Genomic DNA, 18,886 nt, shown 5'->3' with positions numbered 1-18,886 from the left:
GATGGTGGCCGGGAAGGCGGACCCGGAGATGCCCAAACGCATGTACATCCACCCGGACAGCCCGGCCACGGGCGAGCAGTGGATGTCCAAAGTGGTCAACTTCCACAAGCTGAAACTGACCAACAACATGTCCGATAAGCACGGATTCGTATGTTTTGATTTTGCTTTTTAAAATGTAGTGAATTTCAATAATAATAATAACCAAGATATGTGTTTATAATTTAAATTGTAGATTTGCTGTGAAGCATGAAGTAATCATTGAATTTAATATTATGTTCCTGCTTATATCGTTACCATTATTAATTCATTTTAAAGACATAAAACAAGACAATTGAGGATTTTTTTCCCCACATTATTTACCAAATATATGGTTTTGACTTCATTATAATTTTTTAATTTGCAGACAATTCTCAACTCGATGCACAAGTATCAGCCACGATTCCACATCGTCAAGACAAACGACATCCTGAAACTGCCTTACAGCACCTTCAGGACTTACGTCTTCTGCGAGACCGAGTTCATCGCAGTGACGGCTTACCAAAACGACAAGGTGAGAGGTGTGGAGGGAAAAAAGAGGCGTTTTCAATTGCTAGTTAAGCATATCACAAAATTCAACAAAGTGAAGAACTCTTTCCCTCCTTTGCACCAACTTTCAGATAACGCAGCTGAAAATAGACAACAATCCTTTCGCGAAGGGATTCCGAGACACGGGAAACGGGAGGAGAGAGAAGAGGCAAGTTATCATCCACTTTATGACTCAATGAGACCTTCATATTTGGGTTACAGTGTGCAAAAGCCATATTAAAGGGTATTTTATTATTATCATCATTGTTCAGCTCCCTGAGCTCTGTGCCACAGATCTAAATGCTGACGTGCAGTTATCATGCAAAATGTTACAAAATAAAAGTACACATTATGCAGAATAGCCCCTTTCTGTATGTGAGTATATTGGTATTGTTTGTTATAATAACAATAATTATATAATAATAATAGTAGTAGTAATATTAAACTTTATACTTTATACATATAGCACATTCCATACAATGGAAGTCATATAAGGTGCTCCACAACAAAGTGAAGGAACCAGAGAATAAAACAAAACAGACAGATTGACCCTAAACACTGCACGATAAAACCAAGCAATAAAACAAAGGAATTAGAACAAAACAAAACATGTAAATGATTAAAACAAAGGAAACAATAAGAACAATACAACATGTATATGATTAGTGTCAAACAAGAGAAGAGTGGCAGGTTGTTGATGAATAAATACCTTTTCAATTGTCATTTTAAAATGTTCACAGAGCTCGCATCTCTTATCACCTTAAATCCACAGTGTTGGTGCATATAGTTAAAAACCGCCGAGCTGCAGATTTTCTTATTTGTGTGATTGTTGGAAATTAAGAAAAAGAAAGGGCAGCATAGGATCTAAGAGGCCATTATGGATTAGTAATGTAGGCCGGCCCCAAAGCATCAAGAGCCTTGTAAAAAAGTGAAAGAAGTTAAAAACCAATCCTAAAAGACATTGGTTAACTAAAACTGGACGGATACTCTCTCTTTCTCGCTCCAGAGTTATAAAGCCTGGCATCAGAGTTCAGAGTGAATTGTAGTTTGTCAATGAATCGTTGTAAAAGACCGGTGAAGAGAGCATGACAGAAATCTAATCTGCTTGAAAAACATTTGGAACATTTCTTAAATGAAAGAAAGCTGATCTGGTGCCCTTTGTGTGTGGGCTTTAATAATAGCTCCTGACTTAACCAGAGACACAAACTGAAACATTCGTTGGTTGGATTTTTTTGCAGAGAAAAATGGCATAACAATGAATTGATAATCAATGTAGCAATTCATTTAATATTATTTTTCCTTTTCTAAATATCTGAAGATCACTTCAGATATATGGAAAAGATCAACTTTGTTTTATTTTTGATGAATCCATGAAATAATATTCAACTATAGAATCATTCAGGGTATTTTCACCCCTGCATGATGTTGACAGCAATAACACGAAAACAATTACATTTTGAATTGCTTACATACATTGCATCTGCTATCTGGTAAAACCACAGAAAGATATCTCCAAAGTTATAAGGTGCAGCGAAGTTAGTGCAAATTGAAACATGTCAAACCATAAACTTGCCAGAGCAGCTGAAGAAAAGCTTTTTCCTCTTTGGTAGAATGGAGCACTCAGAGAGAAGCTCACGGTCCAAGCCTGTTAAAGTCAACATGCAGCTTCCAGTATTACCAAGTCAGTTTTACACTGGAACGGCCACTCTGGTCAACACTGAGTGGACAAACAATACACTTTTATTCAAATTTAGCAGATTTACCCTCACGGTCACCTATACTGTTCCTTCTTTATGTATGCTGAAAACTGTATGGAAGCCCTGAGAGGCAAGTGAGAAAAAATAATCTGGTAATCCATTTTCTGAGTCTAATCCAAATTGTTTTCTTTCCTGTGTTTATGATTTAAGAACAGGTGCAAAAAAGGTTTCGATAATCGTGTTCCTATTTTTTTTCATCATGAAACAGGTGGGGGAAAAAGTTTGTTGTTGTACTTTTTTTGTCCACAAGAGGCTGAAATGCACCAACACTCTAAATAGGACTGAAAAAACTCACCTAAGAAAACATGAACGTTTTTACTCCTATTTAGTTTGTAGGGTACTTTGCACTTCAGCCTCTTGTGTATTTCTACAACAAACACTTAGAAAAGTGATTATGACAACAACAAAAAACACATAAAGCTTTTTCTCCTACCTGTTTTCACAGATAAAAAAAAGTAACTTAGAAAATGTACAGCAAGAGCTTTTTTTCTCTCTCGCCTGTTGTCGAATCATGAACACAGGAGAGAAAACAACTTGGAAAATGGATCCGCAAAACGTTTCTTTTTCTTACTTGCCCCTCAGGGCTTTCGTACCAAGGCCATGGATGTTTAAAGAGAAAGCGAGACAGACGGTTTATCTGGAGTAAGGTATTTGTTGGGATGTTGAGTTCAAATATCAGCAATCTTCCTCCAGAATCACTGACTCCCCCTTGAAAGATATGGTGAATATGCAGCACAAATAATCCACTTCTAATTGAAGGAATTCTCGCTGAATGGTTCTACAACAATGATTAGAATCATCAGCTATTTTATGTATCATCACAGATAGTTATTTCTTCGTTACATCAGGAAACTACAACATCCATCACAAAAGTCTAAAGAGATGCGGACGACTGATGTGAAATATGAACCTGTGAAGGAATCATCTCCACGGCATTCAGACGATTATAAATCTCCAGGTAAAGAAGAAACATTATCATGCTAACTTTGTCAATAGGATACATTCGGTGAGTCCATGAACATGAATCAAAACTAACTTTCCCATGCGTCTTTTTTTTTTCTTCTTCTTCAAGATGCTCATGAAAGTGACAGTGACAGAGCTGACGATGTTGAGGACGGTCCTGGACAAGCGGTGAGCGGGACGCAGACTAAGCCTAAGGTCTCCACAGCGGAGACTCCAGTCGAGGGGCAGAAAGAAACGGACCCCAGTCGAAGCCACGTCATCAGCATATTAACTGGCGGAGGCGGTTTCTACGGGCGACGAGACTCGGAGAGGGAACAAGTGGGCAAACTACGCTGCGGTGTCGCACACAGCCTCGTTTATCCACCGGAAGTGAACCGACATCTGCAGGATCCGAGTGTCCCCGACGGTCTTCTCGGCTCAACCCAGGTGAACGGCTGCAACGGCCGCGCCGCCGTGGACGGAGCAGCGCCGTGCGGACTGAGACTGGCAGCACCTGCCAGGAGTCCGGGAGCTCCAGGGTTCCCCATCGGCATTCGACAGCACGCGCCGCTACAGGTACACAGACCAGCGGAACGCTTCTTTAAAAACACATGACGTGCTTATAGAACTCAGTGTTTTACATTTCACTATTACTCAAGTAAATGTTCAAAACGGTCCCTTTTTGTCAAAAAAGGGACACAAAATTAAAATGTTGCTTGGAGTAGCTTTAATATTCTTTCAGGTTTGGTCCATATTTTAATACTTGATTGATCATTATTATTATTGCCATAATAAAATGTAAACAGCATTCTCATGTTTTGCCATTAACCATTTCCTGAACACATCATTGTTTTTTATGATCTAAATTTCTAATGCTAGTAAAAGTAGGAGTAAAAAGAACAAAACTCTGGAATGGAGAAAAGTAAAGTTGAAGTACTTTACGTTGTTATTTGAGATATTTGAAGCTAGTGTGATGCTTCAGTCTGAGTTCCACGAATCAAGTGCAGAACTGTATATGTGTGTTTGTAATAGTTACTCAAGGATGACATTTTGCAGGAAAAAGACTTCAGCTCGATTTTCCAACTCAGTCCGCTGAAGCCTCATACTAAAGGGTGATTCATGCCTTCCGCATCCGCGATGGCCGACACGACCCTCAGCGGGGGGTTTTGTGTGGCAGCTTTTCGCCCTCTCCGTGCTCAACCAACATCTTCTAACTATACTGACACAAGGTGCAGAACTCTGAGGAGCTCTGAGAACGTTGGATAGATGTGAGGAGAAACCCGCTCGGAGTAGCAAAGATCCAAGCGTTCCCTCGCTCGTGTCCGTGAAGGCCGTCCATGTGGAAAGTACGACCGAGGTTTAATGTTGCTTATTTTACACAGAACGAGTACTGTAGGTTTTGTCCTCCATTACTGACATTGTAAGTGCGTCAGGAACGGATCTTCATCCAGTTGCAGGAGGAACGATTACAGCGAGACAAAAAACCTTTTAAATGCTCATATGGGAAAACTTGTGAAACCATCCTTGAGCAGCATTTTAATGTTACAGTCTGTCGGCGGGGAGCCAATTTTAACTCAGTTAAGTATTTTATAAACTCATTATTTTTTATGATCTGAATTGGCAAAGTCACAGCTGTCAAATTAATTTAATTTTCTTCTGAAAGTACCTTAAAATTACACTTACGCCTGGTGATTGTCACTTTAATTAACTCCTTAACAGCAGATAATGTGTTGTATGTTGTATTTTCGTCCCTTGTTAACAGGACCTGGTGAGCCTCTCCCACTTTGGAGGCTTTCTGTTTTATCCCTACTCCAGCTTCTCCGCAGCATCAGCCCAGTATTTTATCCCACCAGCGCCGTCCAGAGTGGATTTCAGAGCGTATCCAGGCGTCCACAGCCCGGACTACTTCCCCTCTCCCATGATGTTGTCCTCTGTTCCTGTTGTGGGCGTTGGGGGATCGAAATATTTCGGCCCCGAGTTGCTACAGAAAACAGACCAGAAGGACTCGGTGGACGAAGCTGAAATTGATTGACGTTGTTTAAATAATGCTGACTTGAGAGCAGTTCCTTTCTGATTTAAAGTCCCCCCCCTCCATCCCCACCTGCATGCGGTCCCACCTACAGAATGCAAACAGATGCAACAGAATGCCGTTCTCTCTTGGGAGTGACTCTGAACTTGTGTCAAAATGAAAGTTGTGTAATAGTAAAGTCTACACCTGCATCTTGTTGCTTTCATGACTGAAGACTGAATGGCTGTGTGGGGACGAGCATTTTATCCCTACAAATGTAACTTAGTTGTTAAATAAAATCAGATGTGATTTTATGGAAATGAGGTGCTGCGTAGTGGATTATAAAAGGTGCTGAATTAACGGCTCTTCTAAAGTCAGAAAATGTCTTTAATTTGAAACATGAAACTGACCTTTGGCATATAAAATATGAAATTATAAATATTAAACAAATAACTCAATACATTTGACTATAAAACCTCATAAGATATGTCCACGTTTCTCCTGTGAAAGTTCCCAAAATGTTCCAAACCAACTTTTGTAGTACACACAAACACATTTGAAATGAATATCGTAAAACATGTCAGCTTTCTTTGCATTTAAAGAATCAATCTATCTGTCGCGTTTTTTTTTTTCAAAAACTGCAATACAATAAATGATGGAAAATGATATTCATCAGATAAGTCCCATTGTGTAGTTGATTTTAAATCCACTGGAAACTTGGATTCAAGTATTTTTTACAACATTAAATACAAGTCAAACACATCTTTTATTTATTAAGAGTTGAACAGTCAAACCATATACTGTCTATGAGTCAAGCTGGTTCGATCAGATTGGATTGAAAGTCACCAACAACCCACTAACTGTTACCAGACTTATGATTCAAATTTTGCCAAATCCTGATTAGTTCATGGAAGTTATGGAAAGCCGATGAGGTCATTATTCATCTCTTTTTTCCTGTCGTTTGATGTTGTAATATAGTTGTACATCGCCACAGCTGTCGTTTGTAAACGCTGTGAACGTCGCTTCATGCTCCTGCCTTCCGTCACGTGATGCCATGGGGCCCAAAAAGACCTTTTCCCATAGACCTCCATTGGGAAGGAAGTAAATCTACTTCCTAATACGAACGCTTGAATAGCCCATATCCTCTGTTAATGTGAACGAGCCTGATGAGCTGGCAGGGAGGCGGCAGTAAAGGAAACACTAGTGCACGTGCTTTATGGGAAATAGATGCGGAAGATCGCAGGAAGATCTGGGTAACTTAAAAAAAACTTAAACGTAACTGTCTGTGTGTTCCTATACCCATACTACCAGACTATTTAGTGTGCCAGAAAAAGATTAGTATGTCACAATACATAGATCAAATGCAGTCTGCCAAAAATACCAGGATGTTCCTCTACATCTGGTCACATTTTGCAGTATACAAGCCAGCATGCTTTCTTTATGCTATTTTGACCACAATCTGCACAGCAGAGCAAGAGGGTCAAAGTTCAAGGTGCAATGTTAAGAAGTAGTATGTCCCAATTGAATGCATACTGCATGCAACAATTCTTAGCTACTTTGTATGGGCAACTGCAGTATGAAAGAAAAAAGAAAAAGCTTGCGATTTGGATGACAGCTCTACTCTTCTATCACGAAAACAGTTCACCGAAATGTGTTTCTGAAAACGTTTGAGGCCAGAAATAAGGTTGCTGCATCTGTCTTCATTTTATATCCACAAAGGTTTCGAAGGTTTTGCCTGTGTTAATGAGTTTAATTATAGACATAACTTGAATTTTAAAAAAATGTAAGGTGACAAAAAACATTCCAATGGTATTTATTTAATATATTTCAATAATGTTTATTTGTTTTTCTCTATGTTCAACAATAACTAGTTTATCACTATGTCCTATTAGTAGGCAAATTGATGTTGTTAAGAGCTGTGATTCTGGTTTGAACAGGAAGCCTCACTTGAGTTGTACAGGATTTACTTTGTCACTGTAGTTATCAAATAAATACAGATAAATAAATCAAGTTGCACAAAAAATAGAACAGAAAAAAACAATCCAGGCGGGTTTAAATGACGTAACTCTGTCGCGTCATACACACGCGACAAAAACAAACCGTCGCAGGTTAGCTAGCTAGCTAAACGTCACTGTTAACCATGAACGGCTACGGCGTTAGAATAACTGTAGTGTTTTGAGGGTGACAATGATTTCGGTGAGCTACATTCTGCTGTGCGGACAGCTGCTGCTGCTACTGTCGATTCTCTTACAATGTCTGGAAGGAATTCACTCGGAAAACTCGACAGCGGAGACTCCGGCTGCTTCTCCTACCGCGGTCCCATTCAGCTCGCAGCCGCCGGAAATCGGGAAAGATGAGATATCCGGGGACAATACGAATAATACAGAGCGCTACGAGTACAGACCCCCGTCTCCAGTCGTTCTCTGTAGCTATCTGTAAGTAACAGGAAGCGGCACAGTAGTCTGGGTAGGATGCTGTCGCTGGTAGGCTAGCTAACGTTGATGCTAAGGCTAATGTTGATGCTAATGCTAGCTACGTGCGGCTGCTGTTGCGAGAGCTTTCAGAGATCTGTCAAATCGCGCTCACGTATCCATCAGCAATCCACTTATGTTCCCCAAAGCAGCGCTGTTTCCAAAATGTATACTGTTCTTAAATCAACTCTACACTCATAATGTCACATAATACGATATAAGTATTATCTTTTGCTTTGTCCAGTGTGAAACAGCTGCGAGTTGCTGTGGACCATTCTTTAGTATGAAAAGAGGGCCCTGTTCCTGTATTGGTGATTTGTTGTATGCAGAATGTACTGTGAGGTCTTATAATAAACGGCGGGCCTGTCATGTATGCTGTGTGAAGCGAGATTAGAGAGGTCGAGCCTAAAACCAGAGGTTTTTAATGTTACAAAGGCCGTTTAAACATTGAATAAAACCACACCCCTTTCTGTATTAATATTATATATATATATATATATATATATATATATATATATATATATATATATATATATATATATATATATATATATATATATATATATATATATATATATATATAGAGAGAATACAATTTCTCCTGTCAGAATTTGTAATTAAAAATATCCACAATAACATTCTTACTGGTATAAATTGTTAATCAAGATATCTAACACTTTGATTGTACTGTGTCTTTAAATCCTTGAAAAGTTGAAATGTTAGTTTTAATATTTAATGGCAAGAGTCAATATATATACTGCAGATATCTGTCTTTTAATTTCTTCTTGGTCAATAAGAACATTTCAGACATCCACAATGTCATTTCTTACTGTCCACAATTGTCGGCTTAGATATCCATGATGACGTCACTCTCTCCATTCATGTGTATTGGGCTGTCAGTTTCAGATATCCACAATTGTATTATTGATAACTGCAATAGAATAGGAAAAACTCCCATATTTATAAGATCTACAATCCAGTTATTACTATTCATAACTGAAGTGAGCAGTTTTGTCATATTATCTTTTTGGAGGATATCCAGACTACAGATTATCTTTTCTGGATACACCCAAAAATAGATAATAATATGACAAAACGACTCACGTCACTTATGAGTAGTAATAACTGGATATATAGAAGTTGCTCCTATTGCAGTTATCAAAAAGACAACTGTGGATATCTGAAAATCTGCAATGACGTTTTGTGGATATTCAAAATGACACAACGGACATCTGGCAGCGTTTTTCATTGTGGATATCTGTAATTCAAATGATTGTCGTGTCATTTTCATGGCAGTGGCGTACCAGCTCACACCCCTCACTCTTTATCTTCCTTCACACATATGATGTATGATGAAGACCAGAGGAGTTCATCTACTGTCAGGACCCGGTCGATCAGTCACAGAACCACAGCGCCTTCCTGGAGATGGGCCACGGTTGTTTCGGGGTAAGTGTTGTTGCTTTTTCTTTCTTTGTTTTAAAGAACGTGATATTGTTAATCACCCAGCACTTGATTTTTAAAAATTATTTTTTTACTGTTTCTGTCTTTTAGTGGGGGGGCCAGACTCAGAAAGAGGTGAACCACACACGGGTTCTCTGCTTCGCCCTGGACGGTATCGAGTGTGCCGGATCCAGAGAGTTCCTCAGAGGAAACGTGCCCTGCATAAAGTAAGGGACATGTGGCTGTACTGGCACCCAAAACACACAACAGTATTTATTCTCTTAATTAATAGAATATTTGAAATGCATGCTCACGTTTTAGAATACAACCTTTTAAATCAGCTGATGTTTCAATTTAATACCCAGGTAAAATCGAAATTATTGTTTGCTTTTTGTCATATTCTTTGGCTTCACCACTTAATGACGCTGTAAAGGTAAATGTCAATAATGTCATACAGTTATATGATGACAATGTCTTCTCGCACAAAAGGCATAAACAATGTTTCAAGACGTCCCGCAAACACATCCTTTTTTTTTTTTAGGCCAGTCTAGATACATTTAAAGTTCTAAAAGCTGCCTGTCCAAATAACTGCTAGCTAGATTTAGGTGTCTGTTTTGGTAATGAGTTAAAAATGGCTGGCAGCAGAGACTGAACACAGGATACACAGTATATATATTTTGACTGATACACGCACTCAAAGTATTGGTAGAGCAACTCGGACAAGATTACAGATTTACCTCGAAAAGACATGCAGTATTACTGTACATGCTCCCAGATCTACAAATAGTGATCCGGTTCATTCAGACCAACGTCCGTGGCATCGGGACGTCGCCACTAGAGGGCAATGTCTACAAATGTATGGAGCCACCACCCTCCCACTTTTGCATTCCTAGCTTCATTTGAAATGTGTTTGTATCATCTTTGAATATCGGCACAATGATTGAGGTTCGTGGTATTAAATATCGTTACAATGACCTCTTGCACAGATACACCGGCCACTACTTCATCACCACGCTGCTGTACTCCTTCTTCCTGGGCTGTTTCGGGGTCGACCGCTTCTGCCTGGGCCACACCGGCACCGCCGTCGGGAAGCTGCTCACCCTGGGAGGGCTGGGGATCTGGTGGTTCGTGGACTTGATTCTGCTCATCACCGGCGGCCTGATGCCCAGTGATTCCAGCAACTGGTGCACCTACTACTGAGTGTGACTGAGGACATGGGGGGGGGGGGGGGAATCACTACATACATAGATGCAATGCTTCTAAGATGTCGATCAGTAGATGGATCTATAGGTAGTGTGTGCTGAATGAACACGTCCAGCATCAGAACATCAGGTGGTTGTACTGCTTGGAACCGGACCGTCTGGAAAAAAAGGAGGGTCCTGGTCCAGTTGTTTAGTCCGCACCAGAGAGGATCCAAGAGGACTCGAGAGTGGTTAATTTGTGATGTGAAAGCACAACCAACCACAGGGTCCAGTGGTAGTAAATATGTAATTTTAGCCCACTGCTCTCCCTCTGTACTTGTTTGTAGCTCTGATGTACGCCGTCCGGTTTCAGTCTTTACTGGTCAGTCATTATCAGTTTTTTCTTTAGGAGCTCTTTGGGACACCAGATAACACACAAGGCTCAGTGAAGTGCAGCATGACTTGCTGTCATAAAAATAGCCAGTGTGAACACGACCACAACTAAAAGGCAACAATGTTCCTCTTCTCTTCTCTTCGATCTGACCAACTGAGCTGAACTACAGGTGTGAAAGTGAAGCACATGGTCTGCGGTCCCAGTTTGGGAATTTCATTAAAGTCAATGATAGAAAATACAATGAACTCCCGATGTACCTTGGAATCCACATTTTCTGCAGCTACTGCACTCCTAGTTTTTGTGGTAACAGCCTAGTTATACAGTCATCGTTGGCATACATAGTAACTCAAAAAGAATCCTCCATTCCAGTTAAAACTCTGAGCAACGGTCTCAGAAATATCCCCACATGGAGTCGTCATCGTAGGCTTCCGCATTCTGTGCTTCATCTGCCGCTTCAACGTGTCCCAACTGTACTTGGATTGATTGAACATTTCATCCTCTAGCAAGCAGGAACACAGAGCTGAGGATGGATTCCGTGTGTTTTCCAGTTATTTTGCTTGAGGAACGTTTTGAGAGGGGGCAAGCTGTAAATTCCTTTACCTGAGAGGAAAAAATCCCTAAATCTGCTCTGTGTGGGAGGATTTCCCTCCTGTTCCGACCTGTATCAAATGTCTTCAACTAAAACTAATTTAGTTCGGACTCGGGCCTCGCATAAAATATTAAAATCTTCCATTTTCCACTTTGTTAAGTTACTCATCTTTACCTGAGCTGAAGGTTTATGTGCTCTTTCATAGTTGGAGCAGGTTTCAGTACGCAAGGATCCATAAAAGTCCACTCGGATCGTAAAAAGTTGAAGAAGACGCGATCGTCAAGGTGTCGACTCTTCTCATGCAGCTGCTCTAATCGGCTTCTGTTTTCAGCTGGCTGAACTGCTTTTGTGGGAGGAAACATCGAGACACCGCTTTTTTATTTCGCAAGTTTCCACTTAATTCACGATGAGGCGGTTTATATGATGTATTGAAATATGTGCATAAGATCTTTCCTTTCATGTGGATGTGATCCTCTCCTTTAGATTTGCCCTAAACGAGGACGAAACATACGGAATGTTGATGTTCTGGAGTCTCTTGATCTTGTAAGATATTGTATATAATATTGATCTGCCCAACAGAAGCTTTTATATTCTTTGACTAATGTTCTATGTGTGTCTTTGTCTGATGTTTTTAATATGTTAACTTTCTTGAGTGTCATGTTGACTTGACATTTTTTTCCTTTTCAATTGATCTCCATTGGCTAGTTTCGCCTGAAATAAAAATACAAAAAACACAAGTCAATGTGTTGCATTTGAAATGAAGCTGAGGGATAGGGATTCAGGTTCTACCAGATTGGGTTGTTGTGCATCTTTACAGTGCCCTCCAACTTTTTAATTAAAGCTTCATGTGCTCCTGGGGAACCCAACTTCCTCCTGTCGTGACGATGAGAAGCAATCCAAAGTGTCTCATGCTGTATTCATCGCTGTTTGCCGCCGTTATGACTCAATAAAAGAGGCTCTGGTACGGCGCGTTCTCTCAGTTTTCTGGTGAGATTGAATGGGCTGTGCTCGGTGGAACGTCAATACAAGACATTGTTGTCTCTTCTCTGTACTTCAAGGTATTGATGCAGGTTACAAGATTGGATTGATCGAGCACCATGAGTTCCTCTGGTGATGCAGCACGTGATCAATAATCTGAACCAAACTAAATACATTTTTGAAGAAACATAACTGCCTTGACTTCGAGGCACCTGGTAGACATTTCATAACATGGAATTGCATTTATTTTACAATATCGCTGTGTCTTACCTCTTGGTTAAAATTATTCATAGAACCTAGATGACGTGATTCAAACCAGGAAGTGTTTGAAGAGGTTTTGAAGCCTCGAGTTTGCCATCTTGGACGAAGGCCGTCGCCATCTTCCAGTGAACGGAAGTGACCATATTTGGAATGCAGAGGAGTGACGTAGACGCACGGTATACAGCTCTGGCAGTGACCTGTCAATCACAATGTAGCCCCGCCCTAAAGCATACTTCGCTTTATGGTCTATTTGACTCTAAATGGACCATAATCCACTAAATGAACATCATGCTGTATTGAAGAAGACATGAAACTAGAGATTGAGACCATAAACCCATGTTTACTGAGGTAATAAATCAAGAGATATGTAGAGTCATTTTCTCATAGACTTCCATATAATCAGAGGAGTCGCCCCCTGATGGACATTAGAGAGAATGCAGGTTTCAGGCACTTCCGCATTGGCTTCACTTTTCAATAACAGAGGTTGTCCCCTGGGCATGCCCAGTCAGTGCGCTATGTGTACCAAGTTTTGATAACGTGACTAGTTTTGTTCACAGAACAAAGTGAGTTTACGAGTCCTCTGTTGAACGCTCCTCATCTCTGCTTCAGGGCTAGCAGCTTGAGGCGACATTAGCCACGCATAGCACAACACGCTTGAATCTCCAACTGAGCTGTCTGAGTTGAATGGCATTGTGGGTAACGTAGGCACAGGGTTTTGACAAAGAATAACGTGTGGAGAAAAAAGATTGTCCATAGCGAGTCTGAGGAAGTTGAAGGAGTGCGATGGGTGGCGTGTTCTTTCGTTACCATGAACTGCACACACTAGTTTATTTTGACTCGATCCCACATACACCGTGCTGCTGTCGGAAATACTCACTTGAGCACCATATGTGGGTTAATCCGCAGCCGAAAATAGTCCCAAACAAAGTAACAATTGTTAACTACACTGAGCAGCTTTCAGGGAAATGTCTGAGCCTATAAAAAAAAGTACTATATAATTGTGAGCTTTTTGTAAGGATTGATGTCTTTGTTGGCAAAGCTACTGTAATTCATTTTTCAAAGGCAGAGAGACTACAAATTAGTATGAGGGTAAACTACGACTGACATATACTGTATATTGATAATGATAGCCGCAATCAATCAATCAATCTTATCTCTAAGACACTTTATGTTGGTTTATTCTTTACTTTTCCAACCATCAGTATTACTCTTACATTTATGTACTCAGGTACCATTCACCAATATCAAAGAAATACATGTAGAATCAACAATTGTACAATGAACACACAATTCTAAATACACAAACCACCAGACGCACTGAGGATCAATATGTTCACACTGACTAAAAGACAAATATTCAGTGCTATTTTCGAAAAACAGTACACAATCTTTTAATAAGATTATAGTATACAGTCGCATAGTATATGTCGCATGGGGGTCGGGATCAGTGCCCATGGAATGGCAGACCGGGGTGGTGGTTCCCATCTTCAAAAAGGGGGACCGGAGAGTGTGCTCGAATTACCGGGGTATCACACTACTCAGCCTCCCGGGGAAGGCTTATGCCAGGGTGCTGGAAAGGAGGCTCCGACCGCTTGTCGAAGCTCGGATTCAAGAGGAGCAGTGCGGATTCCGTCCCGGCCGTGGAACAGTGGACCAGCTCTTTACCCTCGCAAGACTACTGGAGGGGTTCTGGGAGTTTGCCCAACCAGTCTACATGTGCTTTGTGGACTTGGAGAAGGCTTTCGACCGGGTCCCTCGGGGGTTCTTGTGGGGGGTGCTGCGGGAGTATGGGGTGCTGGACCCGTTACAACGGGCGATCCGGTCTCTGTACGACTGCAGTAGGAGCTGTGTCCGCATTCTCGGCAATAAGTCAGACACGTTCCCGGTGGGTGTTGGCCTCCGCCAGGGCTGCCCTTTGTCTCCGGTCCTGTTCGTGACTTTCATGGACAGGATATCTAGGCGCAGCCTCGGGGCGGAGAACGTCAGGTTCGGGGGTCTCGGGATCACCTCTCTGCTGTTTGCAGATGATGTGGTCCTGTTAGCCTCCTCGGATCATGACCTCCAGCATTCACTGGGGCGGTTTGCAGCCGAGTGTGAAGCGGCGGGGATGAGAGTTAGCACCTCCAAATCTGAGGCCATGGTTCTCTGCCGGAAACCGGTGGATTGCTCCCTCCAGGTGGGGACGGAGTGCCTACCTCAAGCGAAGGAGTTTAAGTATCTCGGGGTCTTGTTCACGAGTGAGGGTAAGATGGAGCGGGAGATCGACAGGCGGATCGGTGCGGCTGCAGCAGTAAAGCAGGCGCTGCACCGGACCGTCTTGGTGAAGAGGGAGCTGAGCCGGAAGGCAAAGCTCTCAATTTACCACTCGGTCTACGTTCCTACCCTCACCTATGGTCACGAACTCTGGGTCGTGACCGAAAGGACAAGGTCGCGGCTACAAGCGGCCGAAATGAGTTTCCTCCGTAGGGTGGCCGGGCTCAGCCTTAGAGATAGGGTAAGGAGCTCGGTCATCAGGAGGGAGCTTGGAGTCGAGCCGCTACTCCTTCGCGTCGAAAGGAGTCAGTTGAGGTGGTTCGGGCATCTAATTAGGATGCCTCCTGGACGCCTCCCACTGGAGGTTTTCCAGGCACGTCCAACTGGGAAGAGACCCCGGGGAAGACCCAGAACACGCTGGAGAGATTACATCTCCCACCTGGCCCGGGGAACGCCTCGGGATCCCCCAGAACGAGCTGGAACATGTTGCCGGTGAGAGGGAGGTCTGGGTCAGCCTGCTTGCCCTGCTGCCACCGCGACCCGACCCCGGATAAGCGGAGGAAAATGGATGGATGGATAGTATACAGTGATAGCACTTTACTTTCATTAATACAAGAGTACCACTGAGCTTCAGAGTTTCTCAGTGTATTGAATGGCCCTGAAAGTGGCATGTGACTTAAATGCCTGAACTTCTGACGGGATTTGTGCAACAACCAATCAAAGTACTGCCATCGTGGCACATACCATTCAGTTTGCTACTGCCAGAGTCAGCTCTCACTGACAGTGATCAGCTCATAGTGTAATACATTCAATAGAATAGTTTCCACCAGGAAAATTCTCTCTTTCTGTTTTTTAAATGAGGTCTGGGGACATGTATTATTCCATATATTCATATATATAAGAAAAATGTTACCTGTTATATCAACACAGTTTGAGGCTCAACTAACTATGTATTTGAACTGCATTTCCATGTCTCAGTACTTTTACTCAATAAAGTTGAATCTAAATCATGTTTAAGTAGGTTCTATATTATATTGACAGTGGATGTTAGATCTTGTCCCTTTTCGTCTCAACAGCAGGTCTATAAAATAACCTTTATTATCATCGGTTATGCAGTAAAAAGAGTGTTTTATGTTGCAGTAAATATACATGAACCTCATGACACTTGAACAACAACCATCCAGCTCGTTATTTTCCATCACGAAAACGAGGATTTTTCAATGGAAATCATTACAAAAAAAGTCACACAGCACTTAATACGTTCACAGCACTGTTAGTCTCTAACTGTAGATCGTTTTGGTTTTCTTTGTTTGGATATAATTGTCTGTGAGATTTGTGTGTCCATCCCAACACAATAAAGGTGAATGGAATTCCTTTCTTATTTGAACATTAGGAAAATTTGTTTAAAAAGTCAACAACACCTGGTTGTTTTTCCAAGAACACTTATACAAACAAGTTTGTTCTTGTGGCAAGTACGTGTGATTTAAAGGGCCAGTTTGTAGCATTTAGGGGGATCCATCAGCAGAGATGGAATACGTATATTATATTCATAACTATGTTTTCATTCGTGTATCATCAGCTGAAACTACGAATTATGTTTTTGTTAGCTTAGAAATGAGCCCTTCATATCTACATCGGGAGCGGGTCCTCTTCACGGGGTCCGCCATGTCGCACCGCTACAGTGGCCCAGAAATGGATATTTCAGGTTTTTACGTTACCTGAAGGCCACCGTAGTTCTCCCTTTGCGAAACGGTGGTAACGTGAGCCGCAGAGTGCAGAACCGTGGGACCGCCAGCTGCCGTCTGACTTCCATAGCTCCTGTAGTAGTGTTATTATGGTATGGATGGCCTGTGGGTGAGGCCAACGGCATCACCGCAGTTTTGCAATCGGCGGCTCATGTTACAGCAGTCTTGGAAATGGATTGGTGAGCGGGGGGGGGGTATTCAGTTGGCTGCAACCACATCACTAGATGGCACCAAATCCTACACACTGGTCCTTTAAGAGAATTTGTGGCATTCACCAATCTTCTCGTACTTACAAATTTTTCTGAGGTATCAACAAAATTCAGTCTGCCCTTCCACAGAGGGGAAAGACACTCATTTGACCTGAAATCATAATGAGGAAATCATTAATCTGAATTAATTTGAAGTTTAAATATGATACAGAAAGTAATTAGAATACAATTCATGACTTACTTAAAACTAAATTACTATTCTATTCATCAAGTCAGGGTCTCAGGATAATATTAAAACACTCTTGCATGAGGCCCTATTACACTGCATAATCCACACAACACACTGTCAACAGCTTTTATAACACTTGAACAGACTTCTAACAGACAATGGTGCATTGTCTCCAGAAAAAACATCTGGTGCTGAAATGTTTTTTTCCAATGGTGTGAGCACCACAACTGTAATTCCACTTACCACCATTGTATTGGGGTGGAGGCAGACATCTCAGAGATGGGTTTCCTTTAAAACGTGGGCAATAAAATCACAATTATCTGTATGTATTTAGGTGAATTGACCCTTTAAATGAATTGTTAGTTGTTTTTATTTTTACTGCAACCATTTGATCTGCAAGATCTCCCTCAGTGAAGTGTGAAAGAGAAAAATCAGGCCTTTCGGAGGCAGTATTTTAGAGGCAGTAATCTACTCAAATCATTATCACTTGCTGGTCAGCAAACAGGCAGGGAGAAACACAACAGCACAAGATGGCCGTCACAGTATACAACATATTCATAGAATACGTTATATCTGACAAAATGAAAAACATATGGTGGTTATTCTAAGATAACGAAAACTCAACGATGAAAACATAGTTATGAATGTGTGAGGGATTTAAGTTTTAAAGCTCCTAATTATGGATATAATATGATACAGTATATTTACTTGTAGGAGTCTGGTCATTTCATGCATTAAGTGTCTGTTAGAAGGGGTTTGAGGAATGTGCTGGAGTGGGGGTTGTGTGAATGTGGCTGGGAGAGGTGTGAAGTTTAGGACAATGGGGCATAGGCCCAGGTGGGGCTTGTTGGACTTCAGCCAATCAATGAGCTGATCGATGAGCTGAGGAATGCAACTTTGAGGGTACAAAGGGTTTGAAACTCTGGGGTTTTCAGATCTTCTGCTGGCCACCGAGGAGGCAGACCAGCCTCCTGGGTGGCTCGGATTGGATCTCACATTTCATTTTATATATAGGTTTGTTTTGTTATTAGTAGTGTGATTCGGTTTGTAACTGTCTGTATCTGTTTTTATGCTTCTTGGATAATAAATCCATTTGATTTTTACTTTAACCTGCTGTTTTGTTTTGGAGCCGATTGAGAGCACATGGCTGCAAGGGGGGGCGATTTCTCTCTGTGTCCAGAAGTTATGGCCATAACAAATGTCATATTCAACTCCTGATAACAGATGCACCTGAATGCCACAAACTGGCCCTTTAATATAATTTAAACAGGTGAGTGGTATGAGTTATTTGGCTGTAAAGTTATACATTTTATGTGTTTACCACATTGTATTCTATATATGTATGTATATTTCTGGAGTTCGTGGTCTTTCTTTTTTCTGGAGTACTGTGACGGCCATCTTGTGCTGCTGTTTTTCTGCCTGTTTGCTGACCAGCAGGTGATAATGATTTGAGCTGATTACTGCCTCTGCAAGAAATGCCAGATTTCTCTCTTTCACACTTGCCTGAGGAAAATCAGATGGAAACACAGCCTTCAAATGACAAATAAAGTATTCAATTGGAGCCTAAACGGTGTACACACCTCCTTAATGCCCTGCAGTTAGGATTTTTTTTTTCTTGTTCCTGAGGATCTATTCTATTTCTAGTGTCTGTACTTTCCTTCCTGCATGATTATCGAACGTTATTTGCGTAAAGTGGAGGCTCTAGAAATGAGCCCTTGCTCTTTCATTCTGAGGAAAATGTGCCTGTTCTCACAATAGACCAAGTAATGCAGGCAACAAATCCAACAGCAGTTTTTTTTTTCCAGCGGCTCAGTGTGTTAAAGTCAATCTTAGTCTTTAATGGTCGCCATGTACAGTGAGTGGTA

At 41.4% G+C, this 18,886-nt stretch overlaps 1 protein-coding gene across 1 annotated transcript; it reads left to right on the top strand.

The window, feature by feature from the left end:
- Positions 1-7,355: 7,355 nt before the first annotated feature.
- Positions 7,356-12,310, top strand: tm2d2 (TM2 domain containing 2). Its single transcript, XM_076099407.1, has 4 exons — positions 7,356-7,706; positions 9,101-9,188; positions 9,294-9,409; positions 10,169-12,310. Exons 1-4 carry the CDS (start codon positions 7,459-7,461, stop codon positions 10,380-10,382), a joined length of 666 nt encoding a protein of 221 aa, XP_075955522.1. The 5' UTR covers positions 7,356-7,458; the 3' UTR covers positions 10,383-12,310.
- The last annotated feature ends 6,576 nt before the right edge of the window (positions 12,311-18,886 follow it).

This window comes from Anarhichas minor, unplaced genomic scaffold (assembly GCF_050575085.1).
Source record: "Anarhichas minor isolate MPS153535 unplaced genomic scaffold, ASM5057508v1 ptg000025l, whole genome shotgun sequence".
NCBI classification, from domain to species: Eukaryota; Metazoa; Chordata; class Actinopteri; order Perciformes; family Anarhichadidae; genus Anarhichas; species Anarhichas minor.
Note: the sequence above shows the minus strand (reverse complement) of the source record. Positions and strands in the feature narration are given on the sequence as shown.

Excerpts from the sequence above, each read along its gene's own strand:
- tm2d2 (XM_076099407.1), top strand. The coding sequence starts at position 7,459 with ATGATTTCGGTGAGCTACATTCTGCTGTGCGGACAGCTGCTGCTGCTA. Across the intron at positions 7,707-9,100 it reads GTCGTTCTCTGTAGCTATCT|ACCAGAGGAGTTCATCTACT; the intron begins GTAAGTAACAGG and ends TGTATGATGAAG. Across the intron at positions 9,189-9,293 it reads TGGGCCACGGTTGTTTCGGG|TGGGGGGGCCAGACTCAGAA; the intron begins GTAAGTGTTGTT and ends TCTGTCTTTTAG.